At 47.1% G+C, this 14,534-nt stretch overlaps 1 protein-coding gene across 2 annotated transcripts in view; it reads left to right on the top strand.

The window, feature by feature from the left end:
- The first annotated feature begins 2,742 nt into the window (after positions 1 to 2,742).
- Positions 2,743 to 14,534, top strand: part of pir (pirin) — a 218,651-nt gene continuing 206,859 nt past the window's right edge. For both annotated transcript variants that reach the window (XM_067992258.1, XM_067992257.1), the window contains exons 1-2: positions 2,743 to 2,817; positions 10,650 to 10,771. In XM_067992258.1, coding sequence (XP_067848359.1) covers positions 10,679 to 10,771 — 93 coding nt within the window. In that variant the 5' untranslated portion in view covers positions 2,743 to 2,817; positions 10,650 to 10,678. The remainder of the gene's footprint in view (positions 2,818 to 10,649; positions 10,772 to 14,534) is intronic.

Below are 14,534 nucleotides of genomic sequence, written 5' to 3'. Positions count from 1 at the left end.
GGTTGAATAGCTGCCAGTGTGTGTGGCCTGTGAGTTGTGGGTGGGCGGCTTGAAACAGTGGTAATGTGTAAGGGTGAGAGGAAGCAGCTGATTGGAAGAGTTGAGTACTGATGGAAAGAGTTTATTGGTATGTGGGTGATGGGGGTGTAGTGTGTGGTGCAGTTGGTAGGAGACGCCACTTGAGAGTTGACCTCACTCACCTTGACCACTCATGTCAAAGCATTGAACTTCTTCCTGCACTGCATCCATGTTCATGATGCTGTGCGCCTGGCATTGACTTCGTCCCCCGCTGCCTCCCACTGCCTTTTGGATATATGTCTGGAGGGCCTCTTGCCCCACCCCCCACCCCCTCACGGATATAGGATGTCCCTCCTTCTGTCCACCTCTTGCACCAAGGCCTCTAGTGTATCAGCAGAGAACCTTGGTGCACACACTCTCGCAGGACTGGTACCAACTCAGATCGGCAGATTGGTGAGGTCTGGTGTGCAGATTGGAGGATGTGGGATTTAGTAGTGCACAACCTTTATTCAATGTTTTAACATAACTCATCAGTGTGTAAACATAGGGATGGGACCTGCATCTGTGTTTTACGTGTGCGAGGTCTGATCTTTGTTCAGACTCTGTGCAGACAGTAGACTGTTATTTTCAACAAATAACAGGTACCAGCTACCTTTAAGAGATTTCTAAGAAGCATCCTCCCTTTAAGAGATTGAGCTCCCCCTGCTGGTGGAAAGTGTGAATTGCATTGATTCCAGGTGCAAGGCCTGGTGTGGAACGCTGATTGCAGGTGGGTCATCGGGCCAGAGGAAACTCGCGTCCTGCCTGCCCCGGGGTCATTGGGCCTGGGGTAATAGCACATCACACTACCCGCGCCCAAAAACGGCCCTTATCCAATTTTTTCCCCCTATATCTTTACTTTCCTTTATTCGCCGAGGCATAGAATATAAGAGCAGGGAGGTTATGCTGGAACTGTATAAATCACTAGTTAGGCCACAGCTTGAGTACTGTGCACAGTTCTGGTCACCACATTACAGGAAAGATGTAATTGCACTAGAGAGGGTACAGAGGAGATTTACAAGGATGTTGCCAGGACTGGAGAATTTTAGCTATGAGGAAAGATTGGATAGGCTGGGGTTGTTTTTTTCTGGAACAAAGGAGGCTGAGGGGTGATTTAATTGAGATGTATAAAATTATGAGGGGCCCAGATTGAGTGGATAGGAAGGACCTATTTCCCTTAGCAGAGAGGTCAATAACCAGGGGGCACAGATTTAAAGTAATTGGTGGAAGGATTAGAGGGGAGCTGAGGAGAAATGTTTTCACCCAGAGGGTGGTGAGGGTCTGGAACTCACTGCCTGAAAGGGTGGGAGAGGCAGAAACCCTCAACTCATTTAAAAAGTACCTGGATGTGCACCTGAAGTGCCGTAACCTACAGGGCTAGGGACCAAGTGCTGGAGAGTGAGATTAAGCTGGGTGGCTCTTTTTCGACCAGCACAGACACGATGGGCCGAATAGCCTCCTTCTCTGCCTTAACTTTCTCTGATTCTATATCATTAGTCATCCATTGAGCTCTAGCTTTGTGTGTCCTCCCTATCCACCTGTGGGAATGTGTCCAGACTGTCCCCGAACTGTCTCCTCTTTGAATGCCTCCCATTGGTCATTTACTGTTTTACCTGCCAATCTTTTAATCCAATCTACCTGGGCCAAATTCCTTTTCAACTCACGGAAATTAGCCCTCCTCTATTTGAGTATTTTCACTGATTGATTATTCCTTGTCCTTTTCTATTACCATTCTAAACCTGTTCCCCAAACGTTCTCCCACCGAAACCTGCCCCACTTCATTCCCCAGAACTAGATCCAGCACTGCTTCCTTCCTCATGGGCTGGAAACACACTGAATTCAAAATCATGAAGGGTCTAGACAGAGTAAATAGAGAGAAACTGTTCCCATTGGCAGAAGGGTCAAGAACCAGAGGACACAGATTTAAGGTGATTGGCAAAAGAACCACAGGCGACATGAGGAAAAACTTTTACACAGCGAGTGGTTAGGATCTGGAATGCACTGCCCGAGGGGGTGGTGGAGGCAGATTCAATCATGGCCTTCAAAAGGGAACTGGATAAGTACTTGAAAGGAAAAAATTTGCAGGGCTATGGGGAAAGGGCGGGGAGTGGGACTAGCTGGGTTGCTCTTGCATAGAGCCAGCACAGACTCAATGGGCCGAATGGCCTCCTTCCGTGCTGTAACCTTTCTATGATTCTATGATTCTGTCATCATGAAAGTTCTCTTGTACACATTTCAGGAATTCCTCCCATTGCCCTTTACTCTGTTACTGTCCCAGTCTATACTGGGATAATTAAAGTCCCCCATTATCACTACTTTAAAGTTCTTGCATCTTTCTGTAATTTCCCTGCAAATTTGTTCCTCTATCTCCTTCCCACTATTTGGCGCTCTACAGTATACACCCAGTAGTGTAATAGCTCCTCTATTGTTCCTTAATTCTAACCAAATCGATTCTGTCTTTGACCCTCAATGACATCATCCCTTTGCAGTGCTGATACCTGATACCTGATCATAGGCAGATTCTGCTTGGTGGGAGCTCAGCAAAAGGGAGTGGGTGGAGCTTCAGTGAATGAATATGTACAAATAGTGAACGCCATCCCTGTGCACCTGATGCAATTTGGAGAACTGGTTTGCCTGGTTGTCTCCCTGCCCTCTCACTCTGCTGAGTCACTGTCAGTGTTTGCAATCTCCCTGAGCCCTTTCTGTTGCTTTTGTGAACATTCTGTGGGAGCTTTCCGACTATTATTACCGTCTGAACAGGTAAAGGTGTGAAACATCTCAATTTAATGGAACTAAGGGTTCGATTTTCGGATGGCCAAGCGGATGCATTAGAGCCGGGGGGACTCGTAAAATCGGGGAATCCCGGAGCCCGGCTCCAACCCACCCACTTCCAGGTTCCCCAGTGACGTGTTCGGGTGAGCGCGCAGCCCCCGCATGCGGGACTCCCACCGGCAATTAAAGCCGGCGGGATGATAATTTAAATCCTTACTTACCTAGTTGAGGTACTTGAAAGACCTCATTGACTGGAGATTTTGGCAGGGGTGCGATTTTGAATGATCCTCAGCGTGTTTCCCGTGCTGTGGGAAACACTCCCTGTTGGAGCAGACGTGTTTCAGCCAGCAGACAGTGGGAGATGCAAAGGATTATTTGACACGTGGGGGGAAAACCTCATTTATTGCAGCAGGGCACTCTGTCACTTCAGACTAAGTTTTGGCTGCAACACCTTTGTCTTTCCACTCAAAATTATTAATTCATACCCTAAACTCTGCTGTGCAAACACATTTATCTACTTTGTGGACCCCCTCAAACTCACACCGTCAGGATGGGGGGGGCGCCATGGCTGCATTCATCACTTCATCCGAGGACGAGCAACATCACCAGCCTCGCCAGGCACACCGTCCACCTCCGCCACGTGGAGCTCCACAACACAGTGCTGCGCCACAGGCACCTGCACAAAACAGTCGTGCAACTACACATACACCCACTGTAGGGTGACCCAATGGGTGGCATCAAGTGTGGGTGTTCATGGAGAACCTCATGAAAGAGACTTATTGCACAAGCCAGTCAAGAATGGCCAAGACGTGGCAGTAGTGGTGACAATATAATATTTAATGTGAGTTGAACCAAAATCAAATATAAATAAAAAACATGACAAACCGTCAAACACCCTTGTGCATCCCCTTTGTGCTCACGAAACCTTTGCCTTACGCTTCCTACTACTCATACGTGATGCATCCCCTGTGGCTGCAGCACAGGTAGTGGCAGGTTGGGTGAGGCTGGCCGTGAAAGAGATGCATCAGTGGGTGAGTATGAGATAGAGCCATGAGATTGTATGAGGATTGGGTTGAGTGGTAGTGGCGGGATGAGTACTGGGGAGGTGAGTAATGGGGAGGTGAGTAAGTGCAGGTAAGTTGAGGATGAGGTTTGAGTGAGTGTGAGGAGTGATGTGATAGAGTAGTGTTGGCAGTGTAGAATGAGTTGTGGGGTGGGGGTGGTGATGTGGAAGACGGGGTGTAGGAGAATGAGTAAGTGAACTCACTTTGACTGACCTAGTTAGGTCATTGAAGCGCTTCCTGCACTGGATCCAGGTGCGAGAGACGTTGCTGCTGCTGGTGACCTCCTCTGCCACCTCGAGCCAGGCCTTCTTGGTGGCAGAGGCAGGCCACTTCCTCCCGTCCACCGGGTAGAAGATCTCCCTCCTCCTCCTCATCCCATCCAGTAAGACCTGGAGTGAGGCCTCGCTGAATCTTGGAGCAGCCTTTCCCCTGGGCTGCTCCATTCTATAATTTTGGTTCTTTGCTGCAGGAGCGGCATTGGAGGACTGTCCCTTTAAATAGGGCTCCTCCAGCTGACAGCCTGTGATGCGGGTGCGCAGTCCGCCCACTCCGCAGGTTTCCAACCCAGAAGCCAAGGTAAGTGGCTTCAATTTACTCGTGATCAAGTGGGGAGCCCACCGATTTTACTGGACAGGTTACCCACGCGCCCAGTCGACCCCCCGCTGCCAACCTGCCTCCCTGGTAATATCGAGGCCCATTTGTCTTTGCAGCTTTAGGCCGACAGTGGTACTTGCTCTCCTGGCCGGCCTCCCATCTTCCACCCTCCATAAACTCATTCAAAACTCTGCTGCCCGTATCCTAACTCGCGCCGAGTCCCGTTCACCCATCACCCCTTTGCTCACTGACCTACATTGGCTCCCGGTCTGGGAATGCCTCAATTTTAAAATTCACATCCTTGTTTTCAAATCCCTCCATGGCCTCGTCCCTCCCTATCTCTGTAATCTCCTCCAGCCCTACAACCCTCCGAGATCTCTGCGCTCCTCCAATTCTGGCCTCTTGCGCATCCCCGATTTTAATCGCTCCACCATTGGCGGCCGTGCCTTCAGCTGCCTCGGCCCTAAGCTCTGGAATTCCCTCCCTAAACCTCTCCACCTCTCTGCCTCTCTCTCCTCCTTTAAGATGCTCCTCATAACCTATCTCTCTGACTGTGCTTTTGCTCACCTGCCCTAATATCTCCTAATGTTGATTGGTGTCCAAATTTGTTTGATAATGGCTCCTGTGAAGCACCTTGGGACATTTTACTACATTAAAAGCACTATGTAAATACGAGTTGTTGTTGTTGTAGTAGTAGTCGTGCCTTCTCTCCACAGATGTCGGTCCCACTGAGGCTATCGGGGGCTTTTTGGGTGGAATTCCCAGGGAAGCCCAGGCACACCCCTAGAAATGACCCCAAAATATTGGGCAACACAGCTGGGGTAGGCATTTGAAGCAGCCCCTCCCACTGGGAGCAATTTGATGGATTGGGAATCTGCCCCAAATTGTGCCGCCCCCCTCCCCTGCCCCAAGCTGGCCTTTGGGCCCGAATTGCTGGAATTCGAGGAATTTCTGGGCTAAAGAATATGAAAGTAAAAGTCGAGTGCTGGTCACACTTCATTTAGAGCACTGCACTCAGTATAGGCTTCACACTTCTCCTTCGGAAGGAGAGACTGTCCCAGGTAAAGTCTAGGGCCCAGTCACCAGAAATACACCATGGGTGAAGGGAATTACAAGAAACATACGCTAAAAACCTGACAAACAACTTCAAAAAAGCTGATCATAGAAGAAAATGTACGGCACAGAAGGAGGCCATTCGGCCCATCGTGTCAGCGCCGGCTGAGAAATGAGCCACCCAGCCTAATCCCACTCTCCAGCATTTGGTCTGTAGCCCTTCAGGTGCACATCCAGGTACTTTTTAAATGAGTTGAGGGTTTCTGCCTCTCCCACCCTTTCAGGCAGTGAGTTCCAGACCCCCACCACCCTCTGGGGGAAAAAAATTCTGCTCAGCTCCCCTCTAATCCTTCTACCAATTACTTTAAATTATGCCCCCCGGTCACTGACCCCTCCTTTAAGGGAAATAGGTCCTTCCTATCCACTCTATCTCGGCCCCTCATAATTTTGTACACCTCAATTAAATCTCCCCTCAGCCTCCTCTGTTCCAAGGAAAACAACCCCAGCCTATCCAATCTTTCCTCATAGCTAAAATTCTCCAGTCCTGGCAACATCCCCATAAATCTCCTCTGCACACTCTCTAGTGCAATCACATCCTTCCTGTAATGTGGTGACCAGAACTGTACACAGTACTCAAGCTGTGGCCTAACTAGTGTTTTATACAGTTCAAGCATAACCTCCCTGCTCTTATATTCTATGCCTCGGCTAATAAAGGAAAGTATTCCATATGCCTTCTTAACCACTTTATCTACCTGTCCTGCTATCTTCAGGGATCTGTGGACATGCACTCCAAGGTCCCTCTCTGTTCCTCTACACCTCTCAGTATCCTCCCATTTATTGTGTATTCCCTTGCCTGGTTTGCCCTCCCCAAATGGATTACCTCACACTTCTCCGGATTGAACTCTATTTGCCACTTTTCTGCCCACCTGACCAGTCCATTGATATCTTCCTGCAGTCTACAGCTTTCCTCCTCACTATCAACCACACGGCCTATCTTTGTGTCATCCACAAATTTCTTAATCATGTCCCCTACGTTTAAATCCAAATCGTTAATGTATACCACAAAAAGCAAGGGACCTATTACCGAGCCCTAGGGAACCCCACTGGAAACAGCCTTCCAGTCGCAAAAACACCCATCAAACATTACCCTTTGCTTCCCACCACTGAGCGAACGTTGGATCCAATTTGCCACTTTCCCTTGGATCCCATGGGCTTTTACTTTTTTGACCAGTCTGTCATGTGGGAGCTTGTTAAAAGCCTTGCTAAAATCCATGTACACTACATCATCAATCCTCATCGACCCTCCTTGTCACCTCCTCGAAAAATTCAATCAAGTTAGTCAGACACGACCTCCCCTTAACAAATCCGTGCTGACTGTCCTTGATTAACCCGTGCCTTTCTAAATGACAGTTTATTCTGTCCCTCAGAATTGATTCTAATAATTTGCCCACCACCGAGGTTAGACTGACTGGCCTGTAATTACTCGGTCTATCCTTCGCTCCCTTTTTAAACAACGGTACAATGTTAGCAGTCCTCCAATCATCCATCACTACGCCTGTATCTAGTGAAGTTTAGAAAATGATTGTTAAAGCCTCTGCTAATTCCTCCCTGGCTTCTTTTAACAGCACCCCGCTAGTTACAGCCTGCCAACCCGAGAATGACCCGTTTATCCCTACTCTCTGTTTTCTGTCCATTAACCAATCCTCTATCCATGCTAATATATTACCCCCCCTTCTCATGAACCCTTATCTTGTGTAACAACCTTTTATGTAGCACCTTTTGAAAATCCAAATATGCGACATCCACTGGTTCCCCTTTATCTACCCTGCTAGTTACATCCTCAAAAAACTCCAATAAATTTGTCAAACACGGTTTCCCTTTCATAAAACCATGTTGACTCTGCCTAATCATATTATGATTTTCTAAGTGCCCTGTTACCACTTCCTTAATAATGGATTCCAGCATTTTCCCGATGACTGATGTCAGGCTAACTGGCCTGTAGTTCCCTGTTTTCTCTCTCCCTCCTTTCTTCAATAGCAGGGTCACATTTTCTACCTTCCAATCCGCTGGAACCGTTCCAGAATCTAGAGAATTTTGGAAGATCACAATCAATGCATCCACTATCTCTGCAGCCACCTCTTTTAGAACCCTCAGGTCCAGGGGATTTATCGGCTTTTAGTCCCGTTATTTTTTCCGGACTTTTTACTCTAGTCATATTAATTGTTTTAGGTTCCTCACTCTCTTTAGCCCCTTGGTTCCCCACTATTTCCGGTATGCTTTTTGTGTCTTCTACTGTGAAGACAGATACAAAATATTTGTTTAATGCATCTGCCATTTTCTGATTCCCCATTATAATTTCTCCTGTCTCAGCCTCTAAGGGACCAACGTTTACGTTTGCTGCTCTCTTCCTTTTTACATACTTGTAGAAACTTTTACAATCTGTTTTTATATTTCTTGCTAGTTTACTTTCATATTCTATTTTCTCCCCTTTTATCAATTTTTTGGTCGTCCTTTGCTGGTTTCTAAATCTCTCCCAATCCTCAGGCTTACAACTCTTCTTGGCAACATTATAGGCCTCTTCTTTCAATCTAATACTCTCCTTAACTTCTTTAGTTAGCCACGGGTGGATCACTTTTCCTGTGGGGTTTTTATTTCTCAATGGAATGTATATTTGTTGAGAATATTGAAATATTTCTTTAAATGTTTGCCATTGCTTTTCAACTGTCAAACCCTTTAATTTAATTTCCCAATCTACCTTTGACAACTTGCCCCTCATACCTATGTAATTGGCTTTATTTAAGTTTAAAACTCTAGTTTCTGACTTAAGTACGTTACTTTTAAACTCAATGTGAAATTCTATCATATTATGATCGCTCTTCCCCAGAGGTTCTTTTACTGTGAGATTATTAATTAACCCTCTCTCATTGTATGTTACAAGATTTAATTCTAATCTCTTGCTTGATACCATATCCTTTAATATTCCCTTTTTTCTATCTAATTTCCTTTGAAAAGAATTTACAGACTGAGCCTTAATAGCAGTTGGTGGCAGAGAATCCCACATTCTCATCATCCACTGTGGAAAGACATTTCTTCCACCTCCTCATTAATTCTTTTGGTGATTATCTTAAATGTGGAAGCAATCTATTAGTATTTACCTGATCATAACTGTCTGATAATCTCCATCAGGCCACCCCTTAACCTTATCCACTCTAGTGAGGAAAAGCTGAATCTTCTCAAGTCTCTCTTCATAACCCATCCCTGGCCGGATCCTGGTGAATCTATGCTGCATCTTTTATACCCAATAAACAGGTTATTTTAATACCAGACAAAATGTAAGATGGAACTGTCCAGGTGCTTGGGGTCTTAGTTCCAAAATGGTAGTTCTAACCCTGATAAGGAGGACAGCCCTTATGAACATATCATGAGGCGACATGGAGTACAGGGCAGTGTACAGCAGCATGTGCCTACACGCCATATCAGATATTAATGTCAGAGAGCTTGCTAAACATTCTCCCCACTTCTGTAATTATTTAGGAGCAAAAAAATAACTTCTTCAAATAAAAAAATGTTCATTTCTTTTAATTGCGCAGATAGGATCTAAATGATGAGATCTCTAAAGCCATTACTATATATTTTACATAGAATTACATTGAATGTACAGCACAGAAACAGGCCATTCAGCCCAACAGGTCCATGCCGATGTTTATGCTCCACACGAGCCTCCTCCCTCCCTACTCCATCTCACCCTATCAGGCTATCCATATCCTTCTATTCCTTTCTCCCTCATGTGTTTATCGAGCTTCCCCTTAAATGCATCAATGTTATTCGCCTCAACTATTCCTTGTGGTAGTGAGTTCCACATTCTCACCACTCTCTGGGTGAAGAAGTTTCTCCTGAATTTCCCATTGGATTTATTAGTGACTATCTTATATTTATGGCCCCTAGTTCTGGTCTCCCCAACAAGTGGAAACATCTTCTCTATGTCTACCCTATCAAACCCTTTCATAATCTTAAAGACCTCTATCAGGTCACCCCTCAGTCTTCTCTTTTCTCTTTAGTTTCAATATTACTCTTATTTCTTCATTTATCCATGGTGTATCATCACCGACTCGTTTGCTTTTGCTTTTTAGTGGGATATATTTCTCCTGGACTCTAAATGTTTCCCACTGCTGTTCTATTTCTTTATTTGTCAGTAAATTTCTCCAGTTTATTTACCCTAGTTCCATTCTCATCCCCATAAAATCAGCTTTTTTACAACTACCAATCCTCTCGCAATTGAAACAGTTTAGTGATAATTTGAACCCCCAAGAACAGGTGGGTTGGAGTCAGGAGGGAGTTACAAATAGTTGTTTTTTCGGTCACAACTGCAACCCGGCTCCACTTCTGGGTTTAACATGGGTGGTAAAAGTCCAGACTTCCCACTGGGAATGCAGAGTCCAAACATTTTGCAGCTGTGACCCCCATCCTTGGGGGTTAAAATTACCCCCTTTCTCTTTATTTACGTTAACGTGTTTTTTTCCTTCTCTTCTTTTAGATTTAGCATAGAATTATAGAGTTTGACAGCACAGAAGGAGGCCAGTCAGCCGCTGCCAGCTCTTTGAAAGTTCTATCCAATTCGTCCCACTCCCCCGCCCTTTCCCCATAGCCCTGCATATTTACACCTTTTCAACTATTTATCCAATTCCCTTTTGAAAGTTATTATTGTATCTGCTTCCATCACCCTTTCAGGCAGTGCATTCTAGATCATAACAACTCGCTGCGTAAAAAATATTCTCCTCATTCCTCCTCTCTGGTTCTTTTGCCGATCACCTTAAATCTGTGTCCTCTGGTTACCGACCCTTCTGCCACTGGAAACAGTTTCTCATTATTTACTCGATCAAAACCCTTCGTGTTTTTGAACACCTCTATCAAATCTCCCCTTAACCTCCTCTGTTCTAAGGAGAACAATCCCAGCTTCTCCAGTCTCTCCACATAACTGAAGTCCCTCATCCCTATATTGTATTTTAAATATTGTAATTACAATTTCTTTTCGATGTATTTTAATGGTTCCTCGATGTTTGAAGAGTGAGCAGTTAATTAAGTCTGTGTGTGTTTTATCCCTTATTGTAGAGTGAACCTATATCGTTACCAAGGCTACGATGTCTATTAGAAAAATTGTCCAAATAGTTCTCGCTGTGGAGCAGTCTGAAGGTGTTGGTGCACAAGTTCGACGCAGCATTGGGAGATGGGAGGTACGTGCCAGGCTATATTCTGTCTTTTAGTACATCATAGGACACTCTTCGATAACACTCAGACCTTAACTTTTACCAAAGATCTCATGTTTTAAAATTCATGAATTTTTATTAATACATGATTCAATAATACAGATCGAACTAAAGTCATAGCTGGGTGACTATGTGATACAATGGAGGAGTTTTAACCCTGCAACGATGGGCAGGAGATCTCTATCTCCCCGCCCCACGATCTCCAGCTCAGATCTTCCTGGTTGCTGTGGATTATACCCAACGTTCCCCAGCTGCGGCCTTCTACCACAGGCTTTCCTGCCCGGCAGGGACTCAGCTGCTCAATCTGGCCGGCTGCCGAGGGGAAAATGGAATGAACAAATTTTAATTCTGCAGCACCTCCGCCTTCCTGGTATCACTCCCTCCCCTGCCTCCACCTCTCTCTCCCCACCCCACCCCGTCCCCTCGTCCGGCCTTTCCCCCACTTCCTCCCCTGCCCCTTCCCTACCCCCTCCCCCTCTACCCTCTCCCCGCTCCATCTCTCCCTCCCCTCCCCCACCCCGCTCCCTCCCTCCACCCTCGCCCCTCCCCGCCCCTCCTCCCTCCCCCACTCCCCCATTTAATTACCAACCTTCATGTTTGAGCCTAGACAACATGTGTTATTTGGCTCTTCAACTGTGAAGAGCATCAGAGCTGACCCCAATCTGGCCCTCACCTAAAGTCTACTGATGGACTTTACGTGAGTCCCTGTATCCTGATGAGAAGCAAGAACCTTGGCTGACTTTGCACCTCCTCCCCCCCATAGACCAGGAGTGCCGAGACCAATCGTGGTAAACCCTTAGTGCCACCTGACTGATATTAATTAACTGACCAGTGATTGAAGCTGAGACATCGGGCTGAATCTTGCTGGAAAAATAACCGTGTGTTAACGACGCAAATCGTCCCGCAGGTTCAGGGGGTGAAGAGATACGCTGTGAGTTGTGAGTCTCTGGAACTTGCTGGGCGATTTGAGCCTCTCGCAAACGGCGTCTCGCCCGTAACCTCCCCGTTATTGATAAGAACTTGCTGGGTTTGCACGTTAATTGCCCCTTAACCTGGTCACAGAAAGTTAGAACTGGTGTTTAAGAGCACAAGAACATTTTTATCGATGTGATAATTGATAACGTAACAATCAACCTCTCTGGCCCAGAAATTGGGCAATTTAAACTGTTCAGTCTCATTCCTTCACGGAGTGAATTGTTGCTGAAGATTTTTAAAATGTCAAGTTTAAATTTTTAAATTTTTTCTTACTTCTTTCTGACTTTTTTTTCTCTCTTAATCCAATCTTTCTTTCCCTCTCTTTATTTCTCTTTCTGAACCTGATTTGATCTAATTCACCCTCCTTCTCTGCTGTTCCTCTGTTTCTTTCTCAATCCTTAAATTTAATTGATTAAGGAGATACCCTGTTGGTGCCATCGTTCACTACGGCCCCACTGGTGCCCCATTGCCCTCACCCTGTTATCAGCTCACAACTTCCAGCACATTATAGATTGTAGGATTTAAAGCCCCTACTCTCAGGATTACAATTTAATCCAATCCAAGGACTGGTTCATGACAACAACAAGACCCCCGCGGTACTGGTATTATGGTTAAAGGCAAAACAGATTTATTAAACACATCACAATTAGTATAAAAAGGTTAACAAAGAGAAATAGTCACAGTCTGTTCCTTGAAACCTTGGAAGTATCTCTCCGAGTGACTGCGGCTCGGTCTCTCTCTCTCTCTCTCTCTCTATCTCTCCGAGTGACTGCGACACGGTCTCTCTCTCTCTCTCTCTCTCTCTCTATCCCTCCAAGTGACTGCGGCTCGGTCTCTCTCTCTCTCTCTCTCTCTATCCCTCCAAGTGTCTGCGGTGCGGTCTCTCTCTCTCTCTCTATCTCTCCGAGTGTCTGTGACACGGTCTCTCTCTCTCTCTCTCTCTCTATCTCTCCGAGTGACTGCGACACGGTCTCTCTCTCTCTCTCTCTCTCTCTATCTCTCCGAGTGACTGCGACACGGTCTCTCTCTCTCTCTCTCTCTATCCCTCCGAGTGACTGCGACACGGTCTCTCTCTCTCTCTCTCTCTCTCTATCCCTCCAAGTGTTTGCGGTGCGGTCTCTCTCTCTCTCTCTCTCTCTCTATCCCTCCAAGTGACTGCGACACGGTCTCTCTCTCTCTCTCTCTCACTCTCTCTATCCCTCCAAGTGTCTGCGGTGCGGTCTCTCTCTCTCTCTCTCTCTCTCTCTATCCCTCCAAGTGACTGCGACACGGTCTCTCTCTCTCTCTCTCTCTCTCTCTATCCCTCCAAGTGTCTGCGGTGCGGTCTCTCTCTCTCTCTCTCTCTCTCTCTATCCCTCCAAGTGTCTGCGGTGCGGTCTCTCTCTCTCTCTCTCTCTCTCTCTATCCCTCCAAGTGACTGCGACACGGTCTATCTCTCTCTCTCTCACTCTCTCTATCCCTCCAAGTGTCTGCGGTGCGGTCTCTCTCTCTCTCTCTCTCTCTATCCCTCCAAGTGACTGCGGCTCGGTCTCTCTCTCTCTCTCTCTATCCCTCCAAGTGTCTGCGGTGCGGTCTCTCTCTCTCTCTCTCTCACTCTCTATCCCTCCAAGTGTCTGCGGTGCGGTCTCTCTCTCTCTCTCTCTCTCTCTCTCTATCCCTCCAAGTGACTGCGACACGGTCTCTCTCTCTCTCTCTCTCTATCCCTCCAAGTGTCTGCGGTGCGGTCTCTCTCTCTCTCTCTCTCTCTCTATCCCTCCAAGTGTCTGCGGTGCGGTCTCTCTCTCTCTCTCTCTCTCTCTATCCCTCCAAGTGACTGCGACACGGACTCTCTCTCTCTCTCTCACTCTCTCTATCCCTCCAAGTGTCTGCGGTCTCTCTCTCTCTCTCTCTCTCTCTATCCCTCCAAGTGACTGCGGCTCGGTCTCTCTCTCTCTCTCTCTCTCTATCCCTCCAAGTGTCTGCGGTGCGGTCTCTCTCTCTCTCTCTCTCACTCTCTCTATCCCTCCAAGTGACTGCGGCTCGGTCTCTCTCTCTCTCTCTCTCTCTCTATCCCTCCAAGTGACTGCGGCTCGGTCTCTCTCTCTCTCTCTCTCTCTCTATCCCTCCGAGTGACTGCGACACGGTCTCTCTCTCTCTCTCTCTCTCTCTCTATCCCTCCGAGTGTCTGCGGCTCGGTCTCTCTCTCTCTCTCTCTCTCTCTATCCCTCCGAGTGTCTGCGGCTCGGTCTCTCTCTCTCTCTCTCTCTCTCTATCCCTCCGAGTGTCTGCGGTGCGGTCTCTCTCACTCTCTCTCTCTCTCTCTATCCCTCCAAGTGACTGCGACACGGTCTCTCTCTCTCTCTCTCTCTCTCTCTCTCTATCCCTCCGAGTGTCTGCGGTGCGGTCTCTCTCACTCTCTCTCTCTCTCTCTCTCTCTCTCTCTCTATCTCTCCAAGTGTCTGCGGTGCGGTCTCTCTCTCTCTCTCTCTCTCTATCCCTCCGAGTGACTGCGACACGGTCTCTCTCTCTCTCTCTCTCTATCCCTCCAAGTGTCTGCGGTGCGGTCTCTCTCTCTCTCTCTCTCTCTATCCCTCCGAGTGACTGCGACACGGTCTCTCTCTCTCTCTCTCTCTCTCTATCCCTCCGAGTGTCTGCGGTGCGGTCTCTCTCTCTCTCTCTCTCTCTCTATCCCTCCAAGTGTCTGCGACACGGTCTCTCTCTCTCTCTCTCTCTATCCCTCCAAGTGACTGTGACACGGTCTCTCTCTCTCTCTCTC

Source organism: Heptranchias perlo, chromosome 11 (genome assembly GCF_035084215.1).
Source record: "Heptranchias perlo isolate sHepPer1 chromosome 11, sHepPer1.hap1, whole genome shotgun sequence".
NCBI classification, from domain to species: Eukaryota; Metazoa; Chordata; class Chondrichthyes; order Hexanchiformes; family Hexanchidae; genus Heptranchias; species Heptranchias perlo.
This window is presented reverse-complemented; position numbering and strand designations above follow the sequence as displayed.